Here is a 17925-nt window from a genome sequence, read left to right as displayed (position 1 = left end):
GGCTTCATAGCAAGAACTGGAATGCATAAGACTCCATTGGCTGGTATTGTTACCCAAACAGGTATATGTATCAGAAATTACAGAAACTGTGTGTGTGTCTAAATGTATCATTAGATTTTTTCGTAAATCCTGTCATACATGTCTGGAATAATTATTTGGTAAATGTATGTACATATTGGCATTTTATACCAGGGTAAAACTTCTTGAATTCTTGTGAACCTAGTCCTTTCTGCAACAGATAATGGTAAGTTGTCTAGTGCAATCATTTTAGCTATTAAATTGTAATATGTTTTGGCTTTCGTGTCATATAATCCCAAAGCAATTTCCTTTCAAATCATTCTGACATAGTGAATTGCTCTTCTGTTGATATTGGAGATGAACTTGTTACGGAGATGGCTATAGACATCATAGCATGGAGGTGGTTCTGTCATTATTTAAAATAGCTTTGAATTTATTGGGATATTTTTTACTCGTTGGGTTTAAGGTAGGTTAGGTCTCTTTAGTTATCATAAATTTTTTATAACTTATTTTCACAAAAACATCCACACATCCCACACAAGTTTAATTAAACTGAGCATTCAGAATAGGTACGTACTTAAAGATGTTAATGATCATATCTGTAGACAAACTCCTTGCTGGTCAGTGTAATGAAACAGTACAAACCAAAACAAGCCAAAGCTTTGATACACAGCTATTTCTCTTCCTTCTCCTTCATGAGAAATTTGAACTCTGTACAACAGAAAACTGGCAAACTCGATATTGTCACTTTTTATATCAAAGTATTCCCAGAGAGACTTTCTTTTCTTCATAAGTGACATTTTTCATAATTTATCTTGCAATTAATAAATTATTTTCAGTTATAAAACCGAATAACAAGTGAAAGTGATCACAATTTGCAGAAAGCCAAGTAGTTAAATAATTCAATCATTATATTATTTGCTCACTTCATACGTGAATGACAGGATCGAATTTACTTGAGTCCACCCAATAGTCTGCACCTGACCTCCAGGCTTGTTCAGACTTGCACATTACAACACACTCGGTGACAGTGTTCGGCTGAAATCTGGCTGTGGGATATCTTGACTATCCAAGTTATAGAATGGTTGGACATCTGGTATCTGGCCAAACAGCTACCTGTTTTTCCTCCAGAGTTTTAAAGTGTGCCATTTTTGCTGTTCCATCCATTTGTTCACAGATCGCATTTGAAATACATTTCGTCACCAATAAATACACTTAAAAAGGTCTTCATATGTGTTACCAAACACATTAACTTCCTGTTGTCCTTCTCACTGCAACATAGGTGTTTCACAACCATTTATTGCCTCACCACCATGTGATTTACCCAAATATGATGAATAGGTGTGAGCAAAATTCAGCTGTTTCCAAATAGTCATTGTTAAGTGTCTGAGGCCTCTGGCTCTTCAGCATTTCCATCAGTTGTCAACATAGATCTCTCTCAATGGTGAGATTAATCTGCTGTTGGTTCTTGCTTTCTGAAAATGCCTTAAAACACTTCAAATCTTGGGTGCCAACGTTCTCCAAATTTCCCCAATCTAAAAACAAAAGGTGCATAAACAGAAAATCCTAAATCTATGGCTGAAAAGAGCATAAGTGCTCTTAACAACCCAACCACTTCCTCCATTCAGGAGTGTGGGAAGGATTGTTTATAAACCACAGGTCATAATAAAAGGTACTTTGTACAATTATTAATCATCCCATTTCGTAGAGTTCTGTTAGTCAAGAAGGCTTATCAAAGTCTCCGTGGGCAATAGTTGTCATGGTGTTGGGAAGTCATGTCTATCAGCAACCTTTCCAGGCACTAGTCAATTCCAGAGATTCATTTCCTGTGATGTCTGATGATTGTCACCAGCTGAAGACAATTCAAGATTCAAAGGAAGTTGTGCTGAAGACGAAAAATGCAAAATATATCCAGTCAAAAGGAATCTGTATTGTGAGAATAAGCATTGAAGATTGAATGTAGCCTTTGCATATATCATTTTATCAGAATGCAGCCATAATATTAGAGTTAAACAAACATCACAAGTAGTCATAAACTGTAGATGATTTGAGCCTCAAATTGATGGGGCTACTCCCAAAAAATTGCTGCAACAATTGCTCATTGAAGCCACATTTGTCCCACCATCATCAAGACCTGTTCTGGTTGAGTGCAGGAAAGTACTCAGATTCACAAAAGAAATATACAAGCCAGCAATGATCGTGGTTAGTACAATCGACAAAAGAGCACTGAATCACCAATTGCCTTGAACAGCCACAACTTATTCTTAAAGTTATTTAATAATACCAGTCAAACCGGTTCAGTAAGTTCACATCTTTACTGTCATTGGTAAAACATACTACTTTCCCATTACCAATTGCACACTGGAGGATTCTGCTATCTAGCTGCAAGTAGGTTCCATCTTGACCAAGGAACAATGTTGGTGAGTGTTGACCATTCCGCCTCAATTTTCAGGTGCATTCTCGAGTGTGGAGTCAACGAAACGTGAAACACCATATCACCACTGGGGATCATCCTATCCATTGCTCAACACTCGTAAAGAATATCTGTACTCAACAATTTGTAGTTGAGAAGAAAGTAGAAAAGATGCTGTGAGATATCATCATTCTGTTTGGAGAGTCCCTGGTCCTCTTCTGTAATCCTTATCTAGGAGAAAGTTTTCGCGTGGCAGGCTAATGACAGCTGAGCAAAATAAACAAAAAGGAGGTATACTCATTGCCACACATGTGACACCTTGAACTTAACTGATGCCTGCAAAGTACTCCTGCTGTATGCCTATTCAGATGGGCTACTGGAAGATAGAGATTGATGAGGCTAACTGGGAAAGGATTGCTTTTATAACATCCAATGGCCTCTAAGAGTTAAATTATGATATATGGTCTGTCTACGCTACACTACAGCTGGCTTTTAATGCCTAATGAACATCTTAAATGGGTTTCTCTTTCATGCGTGGATGATATTGTTGTTTGCTTGAAGCCATTTGAAGAGCATCTAAGCCACTGACAGCTATACTGAAGTAATTTCATGGTGCAAGTCTCTGCCTGCCACCATGTTGCCCAAGAAAAAATCTTTGAGCATATAACTAATGGAAACAAAATCCATCATAATCCAGTAAAAGTAAGACTTATAACAGATTTTCCAACTTCTAGGCACATTCATGCTTGAGATTCCTGGGAATGGTGTTCTTACTATAGATGCGCTTCCGTTCGGTTTCAAGGGATGGGCACTGCTCGAATTGCTGCAGGAAGACTCCAAATATTCTTGCAGATAGAAACAATAAAGATAATTCCATGCAATAAAGATAATTCTGTATCCTTAAGGAGGTGCTCGCATATGCACTAATCTTGGCTCTCTCTGATGAGAACACTGAGGCAAAACTACACACTAATGCTAATGTTTATGGAATGGGTGCAGTTCTAGTGCAAATCCTGGGAGTTGCTGCAAGAGTGATTGGTTTTGCATCCAGAATACAGTAGGACCTCACTAATCTGTCCTCAACGGGACTAGGAATGTTGTCGGAATTGCAAAAAAGGTCAGATTATCAGAGGAACACTTTTATTGATCCATCACATTACAATAGATTACAATTATAATTTTCAACTGCATATATTGTCTGAAATACTGTTCCACATTAAAACAAAACCTAAACATTCCCACACTAAACAGTCGTGTATGAAACTGTAATCTACAATAGTGCCTGTATTAGATGGTAAGATACTGTTACTGTGAGTAAAAGTTCAACATTTGTACATATTTTGTTACTGTATTGAATTGACATGCAACTAATTTGCACTGAACTGTTTAAAACATGAGTCACATGGTAAAAAAAAATGCTGTTCTTAAGCAGCACGTAAAAGTGGGTACTGTTCATTACATAGCAGATGACAACCTTGATTTTGGTGCTATGTTCTGCCATTTCCTAATACACAAAGCTTCTGTTGTGCAGTCAGTGTCAGCTGTACTGGTCCACTCAGGAACTCAATATCCAGTTGTAAATTCAGTGTCACATGTTTATCTTTAGTTGGCACCATAATTTACTTGTACATGCTTTAATATGGAAGAAGAACACTGTCACTGATTTATAAAACAAATGTGTGCACAATAAAATGTATTAATCAAGCTTGAAACAAGTAATTTCATACTAAAACTGGTCAAATTGTCATACCTAGCAACCATAAATTGCCTACTGATCCATATTGTAGACAATGAGTCATTGACAATTCTAGACCTGACTACAGCAGTGGCCCAAGTATGTAAACAAACACCGAAATGCGATGGTCAGACTAACCAGAGAGTCAGAACTTCAATGCTTGTATTGGTGAGTTTGTACTGTACTCTCAAAGACCAGAATGCTTTGTTGTTGTTTAGGCCATGAATAAGTTCTGACCGAATTTATATGGTGCACAATTCACTGTTGTTACTAAACACAATTCATTATGCTGACTGAAAAGACTGAAGGTTTCATGAGGACGATTGCAAGATTGCCTCTGAAACTTCAGAAATACACCATTACAGTAACATAACAGAATGACTGTACAGTTCATCTGCGTCTAATAATAATAATAATAATAATAATAATAATAATAATAATAATAATAATAATCTCCTTTCGTGTTCTATGCGAGAGGAAAAAAAAGAGACAGTATATATGCATCCATACGAGCTCTAATTTTTCTTATCTTTGTGGTCCTTGATGCAAAATCTACATTGGTAGCAGCAGAAACATTCCTCACATAGTTTCATATGCTGGTTATCTGAAGTTTCTCAATAGTTTTCTGTGAAAAGAATGTCATATTCCCTCCAGTGATTCCCATTTAAGTTCTTGTAGCTTCTCCATAATACTTGTGTGCTGATTGAACCTACCAGTAACAAATGTAGCAGTCTGCCTCTGAATGGCTTCAGTGTCTTCATTTAATCCAACCTGGTGAGGATCCCAAACACTTGAACAGTACTGAACAATGGGTTGCAAGAGTGTTCTGTACACGGTCTCCTTTACAGGTGAACCAAACTTTCCTAAAATTCACCCAATTAAGCAAAGTTGACCGTTTGACTTCCCTACTACCGGCCTTACTGCTCATTCCTTTTTCTATCACTTTGCCAAGTTACACCTAGGTATTTAATGTAGGTGAATGTCAGCAGCACACTACTAATGCTGCGTTGAAAAATTGAGGGATTGCTTTTTGTACGCAACTGCATTTACTTGCATTCTTCTACATTTAGAACAAGCTGCCATTCATCACACCAACCAGAAATTTTGTCCAAGTCATCTTGTGTACTGCTGCTGTCACAAGAAGACACCACCTTCCCACAACAACTACAACAACAACAACAACAACAACAACAACATCAGCAAACAGCCACAGATTGTTGCTTACTTTATCTGTCAGATCATTTATGTATATAGAGAATTTTAAGAAGTCTTAAAGCCACTCGCATATCTGGGAACCTATTCATATGTTCATACCTTAGTTAACAGTCTGTAGTGTGGCACCATGTCCAATGCTTTTCTGAAATTTAGGAATATGGAATCTACATGTTGCCCTTCATCCATGATTGACAGGATATCGTTTGAGAAAAGGACAAACTGAGTTTCACATGAGTGATACTTTCTAAATCCATGCTGGTTTTTGAACAGAAGTTCTTGCATCTCAAGGAAATTTATCAGATTCTAACTGAGAATATGTTCTAGAATTCTGCGACAGACCAGTGTTGCCCTTCTTATATAAATTCCCGAATTTTGTAATTAAACAATGTTGACTCTTTTCTGTACGGCACTCGTGATATCATATTCATCAATTCAGTAGTGAACATTTTAGCAGAACAAAGGGAAGATCTAGCATTACTGAATACCATAGAGAAGCTGTCAAAAGAGAAGTTATAGTAATAGATGAATATTGTATGAAAGTTCCAGTGGGACAGAAATGGTGTCTCATCATCCCAATTAATTTACAGCCAGCCATTGCTAAAAGTAGTATTAGACTCAGACATCTGGTAATCAGCAATCATTGATAAAATAAGAAGCAGGTATTACTGGATGGGCTTCTACAGATAGGACAGACATTGTGTAAGCCATTGTAGGGACTTCAAACCTGGGAAGCAAATGCCTATCACCCCCAGGACCAGTTAATAAAACAGTAGTTCCATTTCACCAGATTGGAATTAATCTCTTATGAAGGTTGCCAAAATGGACAGATCGCAATAAGTGGGTAGTAGTGTGAACTGACTGCCTCACCAGCCATCACCAAGGCTTTTTGATCTACTGAAAATCTAGAAATCGACAGGGCTTTTGTACAAGGTGTAGGATCTTGAAGAAGGCATAATTTTGAAGTGTGAAGCACCAGGTGTAATGAACTTGAATTGTGAAAGTGTTTTGCTTCAGACTGTGATCAGGAGTTACTTCACGGTGCCTTATCACCCACAGGATGACAACTTCTTGGCATGTGCAGACAAATGACTTCAGGGAACATTTTAATAGGATTTTAAAAAACAACATTATACACCGAAAATCGTGGATGGAATGTAATAGTGTGGTTGGAGTTGCCTGAGACTGCAGTTTGTGTGTGTGTGTGTGTGTGTGTGTGTTTTTTTTTTTTTTTTGTTGATGAAGGCCTTACTGGCCGAAAGCTTTGTGACGATCTTCATGTTGTGCCTATGTGCGACTCAGCATTTCCGCAATATTGTTACATTATACTCTGAAGTGCCAAAGAAACTGGTATAGGAATGCATATTCAAATATAGAGACATGTAAACAGACAGAATATGGCACTGCAGTCAGCAATGCCAATATAAGACAACAAGTGTCTAGTGCAGTTTTATATCAGTTTCTGCTGCTACAGTGCAGATTATCAAGATTTAATTGAGTTTGAACGTGGTGTTGTAGTTGGCGCGAGTTGTGGGACACAGAATCTCCGAGGTACCTATGAAGTGGGGGTTTTCCCATACAATCATCTCATGAGTGTACCATGAATATCAGGAATCCAGTAAAACATCAAATCTTCAACATTGCTGAGGGCGCAAAAAGATCCTGCAAGAGCAGGACCAACGTGACAGAAGTACAACCCTTCCACAGATTGCTGCAGATTTCAGTGTTGGGCCATCAACAAGTGTCAGTGTGCAATCCATTCAACGAAACATCATTGATATAGGCTTTCGGAGCTGAAGGTCCATTCGTGTACCCTTGATGACTGCATGCCACAAAACTTCACACGTCACCTGGACCAGTCAGCACTGACATTGGACTGTTGACAATTGGAAACGTGTTGCCTGTACGGATGAATTTTGTTTCAAATTGTGTCAAGTAGATGGACATGTACAGATATGAAGACAACTTTATGAATCCATGGAGCCTGCATGTCAGCAGCAGGGGACTGTTCAAGCTGGTGGAGGCTCTGTAATAGTGTTGGGCGTGTGCTGTTGGAGTGATATGGGACCCCTGATACGTCTAGATACGACTCTTGACAGGTAACCCATACGTAAGCATCCTGTCTGATAACCTGCATTCATTCATGTCCATTATGCATTCTGACGGACTAGAGCATTTCGAGCAGAACAGTGCGATGCTCCTTGTCCAGAACTGCTACAGAGTGGCTCCAGGAACATTCTTCTGAGTTTAAGCACTTCCGCTGGTCACCAAACTCCCCACACATGAACATTATTGAGCATATCTGGGATGCCTTGCAACATGCTGTTCAGAACAGATTGCGCCCCCTGTGCTCTTACAGATTTATGGACAGCCCTGCAGGATTCATGATGTCAGTTCCCTCCAGCACTACTTCAGACATTAGTAGAGTCCCTGCCACGTGTTGTGGCACTTGTGGGTGTTCTCGTGGGCCCAACACGATATTAGCCAAGTGTACCAATTTTTTTGGCTGTTCAGTGTATAACAGTGTAAGCAGGCCGATGATTTAAATAATGACATTTCTTAAGTTTGTCAAAGCTGTGGAACGGACATTGGCATATGTGTTGTAAGTTGACATTGAGACTGGGATACAATACTGTCTGTTGTGACATACATACACAGCACAGCAAAGCCAGACACAACAAGTTTCACACACACTTTTTGTGATACATGGTGAGGAGGCTGAAACATCAATGGATAGTTCTTTCTGTCTGAAAGTGACTGTGGCTGAGGATGATTATATCACCAGAACTGAAAAGTGACATTCATATCAACTGTGTGTAGCCAAGATACATACAGTGGGCACTACAGTGCCAAACAGCAACTTGTCAGCTGTAACCTTGGTGACCTAGCATGGTTTTTTTTCACCTGTGTGGAACATTGGACTTGCAGAAAAATGATTAAAGTAGCACTTTGGCTAATTAGATATTACCTGTGAAGATGATGAAGATGATGATGATGATGATGATGATGATGATCCTATACTGAGAGGAAAAGATGCAGAAATGTAATCTTTGTCACTAGCATGAAGCTCTATCATGGTCTTGAAGCACTATTTCTCAATAGGGGCCTCCAGCACAAGTAAAATGAAAATTTGCACAACGGTCACAATGCCTTGATGCAGCTACCTCCATTTGAATGTCAGTGACTATGACAACTCGACAACACAACCGGAATGCAATGATCCTCTATCAACTGACATTGGGTCACTGTTTCGTATGGAGGCAGAGTGTATCTGTCCATTTTATGTTGTCCACTGTATGGCTATAGTCGCATTTGAGTGTTGTTTGGGCTACCGATTCAATTCCTACTTCTTGCAGTTAATTGTTGTATAAGATTTGTAATTGCTTGAACTTGTACATGGAATATTGCAATGTACTAGAACTTATACGCATGTATGAATAGGAGCTCTCTCTGAAAATCCAGGCAGTTCACCTCTGTGTGTGCTCAATGAATATACTTTCAGTATGAAATGCTGCTACTTGTTGATGTTCTTGTAACTGATACTTGATTACAGATTCTACATGGCAGTATTGCTTTGCATTTGCATTTACATTGTCATACTGGAAAATACATCTAGACAAAAAACCTTAATGTTTTTGATTCAAGACTGTTTCCATTTAAACTTACTTGTCTGTCATGATCCCTTCAACTTGTTGAAGAAATTGTCACTAAGTAATTCTTATGCACAGATGGCTATTCTGGGAGAGTTTGTTCTGAAGTTTGTGAGATTAATACTGTCACATGGATGAAGGACTTTCCAAGATTGATGATGGCCTTGGACTGTGAAAATTTTAAGAACTCAGTAATGTACTTTTGAATAGTGCATGTGACTTCAGCGTGCTATGCAGAGAATTGTATGTAATATTCAGAAGTGTACATGAACTCTCAGGACAGAATTATAAATTTTTGGTTTGAATGAATTTTCGAATATAGAATTGTGATATTAGGATCCATATACTGAATTTTCAAATTGATGAGAGGTTTCATCACATGCTGTCCTGTTCAGAACCAGTAGTTAGCTAATGTCACTGTGCTACATTCTCACAACATGATCACTGTTAGTCTACAAGTCTAATGATTATTGCTGTGGAAGCTTGCTGAGCTGACGTTTCAGTTAATAGATGATTGACAAACTTCAGATTACTGCATGAAACTGTAATATTTTGTAGTATTAATTGTGCATTTTAATTAATGAACACAATTTTATTCTTTTGGCAAAACATCTATTTACTTATTACTCATTTATTGTTTCCTCCTATGTTACAAGTGAAACAAATGTTTCAACTGTCAATTTTTTAAAACACATGTTCTCTGCATAGATGCAGTTACTTTAATGTCTTAGTGCTTATGTTCACGTTAAGGAATTAATGGATGTTGCCAGTTCATGTTTTGAAGGGGAGGAGTATGTTAAATACCAACTGTATGACACAAATAGAGGATACATTATAGCAAGGTTCAAAAGTATCATTAACTAACGCAGCATGCTTATAGCTACACTTAGTAAGCTGAAATGGCACTCATTCTTTTAAGGTTCTGTAAATACTGTGAAAATTCCTACACCTAGGAACAATGACCCAAAATGAATCCAGGCTTGGAAGATGTGTAGGATAGTGTTGAAGGTTTGCAGAGGTTCACATAGATTCAGCAGCACCCTGTCCTATGTTACCAAGTAGATTAATGTGACACACAACTCATTCAGCAAATAGCCCAGAAGTAGAGCCATCACAGCTAGTGCCAGTGTATTTGGTCCATATCACAGGTCTCAACATCAGCCATTTAAATAAGGCAGGATAATAGGTTTTTAGGAAATAGACTCTCAATATTGTTACTTTTTGACTTGTATATGACGTGCTGCCAGAAGTGAAATGCCGTTAACAGTTTAATTGTGGGGAGAGCAACCAGCAACCAGTGCTATATTTGTCGACTGTTAAGATCTGGAAGCACTTAACTATGTTCAAAGAGTACCATTTAGTCAACACATTGCACAATTTGAATGTATGTGATTTAAATGTAAATTCACTTGTTTCTGTCTTCTCTCTAAATCTTTTATTTTAGTTAGTTTCCCTCTTCATTTTATCACAAAGTTTTCTAGTTGTTCAACCCTTTCAGTATTTCTCTACTTCATGTTTCCAGACAGAGAGCTATGACAGAATGGCAAAAGAAACTTTCGTGTTTTGTCAGCTCAGTCTTCAAGGAATCGTGTGAGACTTGCATTCATATAACACAACACAACAGAACAGTGGTCATAATAAGATCCTAACCAATAGAGATGAGAAATGAGTGTTCCATCTTGTCAGTAACAATTAAATTGCTGCTGTCAGTGATTGCAAGTCTGTTTCAAACAGTTCTTGAGAAAATACTGCTATGGCTACTGCATTTAGTGACTATTCAGTCCCAGGAAGCATGCAAAAGGCCATTGCTCACAGTGGCACCATTAAGCTGTGTGCATTGAATGGGCTAAATAATACAGAAAATGGACTGCAGCTGACTTGATACGTGTAGTGTCATCGTATGAATTGCACTTTTGCCTTTTTTTTTCAAGTGTTGCGTCATTGAGCATACGAAGTGACCAGTGAGGCACTTAATGCACAGTACATCAAGGGTGTAGTTCAAGCTGGAGACACATCTGTGATGTTTTGGGGGTGCTTTTCATTTCGTGACTTCATTCCACTTACTCAGATTACCATGGACTTGAACCAGGACGTCTGTTTCAACACTCTCAAGTGTTGCTTTTTTTTCCCCTATACCTTCGTGATGAGTGTGCTGTGGACACTCCGGCCTACCATTAGGTTAACAGCCCTGTCTTGAGGGCTGGGCCCATATGTTCTTGAGCACCTGGGCAACATATCACACCTCGACTGTCCCTATAAATTACCTGATCTTAATGCTATAGAAAATGTCTGGGACTAAGTGGAATAACTGGTAAAATGCAGCAGTCGACACCACTACAATGTGGTGTGGCTGATCTGATGGATGTAAATGTCAATGAGTGGCTTCAGCTGGAAATGACATTGTTGTTGTGGTCTTCAGTCCTGAGACTGGTTTGATGCAGCTCTCCATGCTACCCTATCCTGTGCAAGTTTCTTCATCTCCCAGTACCTACTGCAACCTACATTCGTCTGAATCTGCTTAGTGTATTCATCTCTTGGTCTCCCTCTTCGATTTTTACCCTCCACACTGCCCTCCAATGCTAAATTTGTGATCCCTTGATGCCTCAGAACGTGTCCTACCAACCGGTCCCTTCTTCTCGTCAAGTTGTGCCACAAACTCCTCTTCTCCCCAATTCTGTTCAATACCTCCTCATTAGTTATGTGATCTACCCATCTAATATTCAGCATTCTTCTGTAGCACCACATTTCGAAAGCTTCTTTTCTATTCCTGTCCAAACTATTTATCGTCCATGTTTCACTTCCATACATGGCTACACTCCATACAAATACTTTCAGAAACGATTTCCTGATACTTAAATCTATACTCGATGTTAACAAATTTCTCTTCTTCAGAAACGCTTTTCTTGCCATTGCCATTCTACATTTTATATCTTGTCTACTTTGACCATAATCAGTTATTTTGCTCCCCAAATAGCAAAACTCCTTTACTACTTTAAGTGTCTCATTTCCTAATCTAATTCCTTCAGCATCACCCGATTTATTTCGAATACACTCCATTATCCTCGTTTTGCTTTTGTTGATGTTCATCTTATATCCTCCTTTCCAGACACTGTCCATTCCGTTCACCTGCTCTTCCAAGTCCTTTGCTGTCTCTGACAGAATTACAATGTCACCGGCGAACCTCAAAGTTTTTATTTCTTCTTCATGGATTTTAAAACGTACTCCGAATTTTTCTTTTGTTTCCTTCACTGCTTGCTCAATATACAGAATGAATAACATCGGGGACAGGCTACAACCCTGTCTCACTCCCTTCCCAACCACTGCTTCCCTTTCATGTCCCTCGACTCTTATAACTGCCATCTGGTTTCTGTACAAATTGTAAATAGCCTTTTGCTCCCTGTATTTTACCCCTGCCACCTTTAGAATTTGAAAGAGAGTATTCCAGTCAACATTGTCAAAAGCTTTCTCTAAGTCTACAAATGCTAGAAACGTAGTTTTGTCTTTCCATAATCTTTCTTCTAAGATAAGTCGTAAGGTCAGTATTGCCTCACGTGTTCCAATATTTCTACGGAATCCAAACTGATCTTCCCCGAGGTTGGCTTCTACCAGTTTTTCCACTCGTCTGTAAAGAATTCGTGTTAGTATTTTGCAGCTGTGTCTTATTAAACTGATAGTTCGGTAATTTTCACATCTGTCTACACCTGCTTTCTTTGGTATTGGAATTATTATATTCTTCTTGAAGTCTGAGGGTACTTCGCCTGTCTGATACATCTTGCTCACCAGATGGTAGAGTTCTACATCTACATCCATACTCCGCAAGCCACCTCTCCCAAGGCCGTCAGTAGTGGATATGACATACTGTGTGGATTTTTTTTCTGCATGAATTGAGGCCATTTTTAAGGTTACAAATGATGTTACATTTTATTTATATGTTGTCACCTGGGGGTGATTAGTTTCTTAGCTGGTGTGCTTATTTACATTTACAGTTTCTTGTGTTGCTCTGATCTTTGGAACTGAAGGTATTTTAGTTACTAAAATTGTGTAGGAAAATGTCCATTTCCATTCTTGCTCGTGTTCTCAACTACTATGTGTATTTTAACTTGGATCCTTACTTTCTAAGTAATCTCGTATATGCCTATTATTTCCAAACCATTAGTTTTTCGTGACTAGTGAATGTTGCAGCAAGTGCTTTTATTTTGCTTTCTATGTGTATGCTGTCATCTGATAAGTAACTTTAATAAAATGATTCCAGTTTCATTTTGGAGAATTGCTTCTCTGTAATTAATGTTCTGTGTGAAGATCTTGACCAAAGCTACACTGCAAAATATGCATGATTTCGTGAATAAGTCGGTCTTGCATATTCCATAATGTAAATTGAATTAGAAATAGAACTGAATTAAACATACAGTAGGATCCAGTCTATTTTAATTTTTATTTTTATTTTTGTTATGTACTTTCACTTACTAATGATGCAGAACTAGGCCTGCTACCAACCTCATGTAATAAAGTAAAAAAGTCTGTAATTGACATTTTATCATAAGGTGTACTACTTGTTTATTTCTGCTTGAAATTTGTTTGGTTTTTTGTTTATAAATATCATTTGCACACACTGTGTTCTTTACTGATGTTATTTTATTGGCAGGTAAAATGATTTAAGTGAAATATGTAGATATTATAAAGTCATTATACTTTGCTTCAACAGTTGGTTGAAATTTGTAGGTATTTTGAAAAATTACACTCCTTGTAGGAATATTCATAAATTTGTATATTTCACAGGTAAAACACAATGTCTCGTTCAGCTTTCCACTGTTCCTGTGGCCGTATGTTATGGTTCTGGAAATGACACAAAGGAAGCACAATCATCAGCTGCAAAAAATGCGCTTGAGTATCTAAAGATCTTATCAAAAAAGTGAATAATTGCTTCATGAGGTGGTCACACAGTGTGCTCTCTGGGAGGCAATCAGGAGTCATGGATGTTAAAGAATTTTGATTGTCTGTAAATGGTATAGAGTGCACTTTGCTGTGATTGACCACTTCTTTGAAAGTTTTGTCCCATTGTTAATTATCTTGATATGATCTGTAAACCTCAAGTCGCTTTTTAATGCTAAAGACCGCTGCAAGTCGATGCAAGTAATTACTTGCGGCAGATCCTGAGCCGGGCCGTTCTGATCAGAAAATGCACCTACAAAACATTCTGTGAGGCAGTATACATAGAAAAACCTCCCAATAAATTCGCACAGGTCTTAACTGACAGTAATTTTTCACTATGTACTGTTTTCCAGAATTTGCCATTTTTGTTTGTTTTCCCAGACCTTCATATGTGAGTGTATTTCCTGGTCGGAAAGGCCCCATTGAAGCGGAGAGGCAGTTTGTATCAGGTACAAAGAATACAAGCTATACTTTGCATAGAATTAGTGGAATTTTCCAAATAAGAGTGGTCTGTTTAAATACTGGGTTTCAGATTGTGGTTATGATACGCTATACTGAAGTATTTACTCTTGGGTAGACTATATTGGACTAGAATTAAGGGTTTCAGTATAGCTGTAAGAGTACAGTTAAATTTTGATGCAATTTTGCCATTGAATTCTATGGTTATATCTTAAACAATTTGTTTTACTCTTGTAGAAGTATGTGGCCATGTCAGGTAACAGTCCAGTAATTGTAGAGTTTTAAACTTAGAGGGTCTTGTAATGTGTTGTGATGTTTGTGTAACAAGGAGTCTGTGGCTTGAACTTCGGAAAACAGCATTATTTTAATGCAAAGTATAGAGGTTGTAATAATTCTTATTTAATCCTAATGTGAAATATTTATTTTCACTATATGAAAAAATGTTGGAAATTGTCTGTATTTCAGGAACATGATAAAGCAGGTTAAGTGCGTTACATTGATACACAAATTTTGATTATTTTTATCCTTTGCATGAAACAGTTGTGGGGAAACTTTGTTTCATAAAGAAAGGCAACATGTGAGAAAGCAGTTTTTCTGAGAATGCATTTTCAGTGCAACAGCTGTAATGTTCAGCTATCTGTTACCAGTCTTTAGCTGGTGTTAGAAGTGATGTGATTTATATCCAGAATCTGAGAAAAATTTAGTTGCTCACTAAGTTATTTTTACCCTATAAAACTGGGTGAGAACTTTGTATGGTTCATGGAATTTTTGTTTTTATACTAAAGGTACCTTTGATATTTTGTCTATTTGTGTTAACATAAAAATATGTTGCCAGTGTAAACACTTCAGCCTGCCTGTACTTTTTTTAAGTGTTTGGTCTATTGACAGTGAATTTTGTTGACATTAAAACAACCACCTAATTTAAATGTTTATTTTCATTTTATTGTTTAAGGTATCAGTTACCAAGGAAGTCTAAAGCTAAGAATACAATTACATTTTGATTATTGAACATAAACACAACATAACTGATGCTGTGAGGCAGCTGTAGACTGACAGTTGGAACTGTCAGCAGATTACATTTGTACTGAGGACATATGTAACGTGAGGGCTCATGCAAGGGCGTACTTTGGTGTCACTTTTGACAGCTTTTTTAATTTACTAAATTGATAATATGAGAATGGGGCAGTTATCTGTTAAATTAAATATAAAAATTGCCAGTTCCTGTATTGCTCCATGTTATGAGTAACTGGAATTTTTCAGTATTTGTTTGAGGTATTTTCAGAATTCACTGCAGTTAGTGAAAGTAGCATAATTATCTTTTATTATATTCATGCTGTGATACAGTGCTGGTCATTATACATCACACCCTATTATATATTGAACATGTAGCACAATATTGTAATTGGGGTAAATAATGTGATAAATTGCAGTACCTAATTTTGTATAGTTCAACCAACCTTAAGAATTATTGTGAGTGCAAAGCATTGGACAGTTAATGCTTTTTGAAAAGAAAAGTTTTTTAAGTGACTTCCTTATGCCTGTCTGTTATGGTTCTTTGTTTTTCCATTTACAGTCATTTGTGTTCAATGTGAATTATTATCCTAATGTATTTGAGTTGTCTTTGCACTAAGAAATACAGAAATAAAAATGTGAATTCTTATGTAGTTTTGTCTTCTTTTTGTTTTGTTTTTTGGTTTGAGATATATTTCTGTTTTTAATGTTACACTTGAAAAAGATAGCCATTGGTTATTCAGTTCCTGGCATGATATGTTCATAACTTACAGCTTGTCTACTGTGCTTCTGTCACCAGTTGTACATATTTAACACTATCAACAAAATTTTTCTCTTATTCTTTTTATGAGTAACAGTTTGAGATTTTTAACTATGTGTTTCATTCTTTGTTTTGATAACTTGTGATCAAGTGAATACACTGACCATATGTCCCCACTTTTATGTAGATTTGTTGATGTGGCTATTAGGCAGTTAAGGTAATTTGAATTTTGAGAGGTGTGCTGTTCATGACCTATGAGACATGGTAGATCAATGTTTTTCCATAGAGTATTATACATGTGACCATGATTTCAAAATAGTCTTGTCATCCCAGTGTTTTACCATCTGGTGTTCTTTGCCATGTAGCTTAAAAAGGGACAATAATAGAAATCTGCATTTTTCCTATGGTAGAAAACTGTGAAATGACTATTTTTTAAAAGGAAATTAGTAACTGAGTTTTTCAAAAGCTATTTTTCACAAGAATTTCTAAAAAGTACCATGGTGGTGTCATTATACACAACTATTAAATATGCTCAAGGGAGGTAGTGCCAACTTACCTACTCGTATAGTTGAGTAATTTCATTGGGTATAGCACGGAACCAATGTATAGAGCTACAGGTGAAGAACTTAGTGGCAGCAGTGGTGGAGGAGGATACTTTGGTATGGCAAAGCTGGCAGAGGAGATGACCCTTCTTTTGGGGGATAAATGAGAAGGGGATTACTGCCTTGTGGTGGAGTGGGAAACTCCAAAGGCTAAGGGAGATAACACTGACAGACAAATCTTTAGAAGTGATACGCTTTGCGAGCTAGTTTCAAAACAAATTGAGTTGCATACCATGACCAAAGAAGAGAACACAAATGTTGATGTGTGACCCAAATAAAACCTGTCACATGCAACATAGTGACACTGACTGGTAAGAGAGAGTGAAATATGGTATCCCGGCTGAGACACAAAGTTGAAATATGCTCACTATTTTTTATTTACTTAAATTTGGCATATTTCGTGGCAGTACCTTTTCCGTTAGATGTTTACAAGGCGATATTGGTCTTGGCTTCAGTTGTCTAGTGGAAGTATGATTCCACAATGCATCTTTGTCGGCTGCTGAAATGACCTGGTTCAATGTGTTTGCCTCATTTTTGGTGCTTCAAATGCCATTTCTTCAAATGTAGTTTCTTCTTAAAGTTTATACAAAAAAAATAGTAACATAATTCAAAATTATTTATGACGGCGACCCGCACATTCTTCTACCGTCAACACACACCGAGAGTTAACTGCCGACTGAGTACAGTCAAAGACGACTCCAGCGTCAAAGACATTTTACACAACACACAAGCTTCCACTTGTAACCAGTCTCTTTGATATTCTTCATCACATCTACTAATAGTAATCAATATGCTGTCACTCATAAAATATAAGTAAATTAACATAAGATAAGGCAAATTACAATAAAAAAAATTCTGACAAAAATATAAGAAAACATTTACAATTTGGTATCGACAAATCCGGTAGAAAATAAGACACCTGCCAGATCCATAACAACTGCTCCCCAGGGCTTTTGTTGTTATGAACATATACAACAAAATCCCGACCACTCTCAGTAATGGATCTGTATTACACAATTAGTACATTAATGATGCAGTCTGATAACCTCTTCCAAATTTGGACTCTTTGAATCTGTGGACTTTTTACTGACTGTTGTTGCAATGATCCTTCCCCATCAATCTCATACACAAAAAAT

The 17925-nt window shown here is 37.4% G+C and overlaps 1 protein-coding gene across 2 annotated transcripts in view; it reads left to right on the top strand.

Moving 5' to 3' along the window:
• The window catches only part of LOC126473178 (RISC-loading complex subunit tarbp2), a 144265-nt gene extending 128185 nt beyond the window's left edge, over positions 1 to 16080 (top strand). For both annotated transcript variants that reach the window (XM_050100067.1, XM_050100066.1), the window contains one exon: positions 13805 to 16080. In XM_050100067.1, the coding sequence (XP_049956024.1) occupies positions 13805 to 13941 (137 nt within the window). In that variant the 3' untranslated portion in view covers positions 13942 to 16080. The remainder of the gene's footprint in view (positions 1 to 13804) is intronic.
• Positions 16081 to 17925: the final 1845 nt, after the last annotated feature.

Source organism: Schistocerca serialis, chromosome 4 (genome assembly GCF_023864345.2).
Source record: "Schistocerca serialis cubense isolate TAMUIC-IGC-003099 chromosome 4, iqSchSeri2.2, whole genome shotgun sequence".
Taxonomy (NCBI): Eukaryota; Metazoa; Arthropoda; class Insecta; order Orthoptera; family Acrididae; genus Schistocerca; species Schistocerca serialis.
This window is presented reverse-complemented; position numbering and strand designations above follow the sequence as displayed.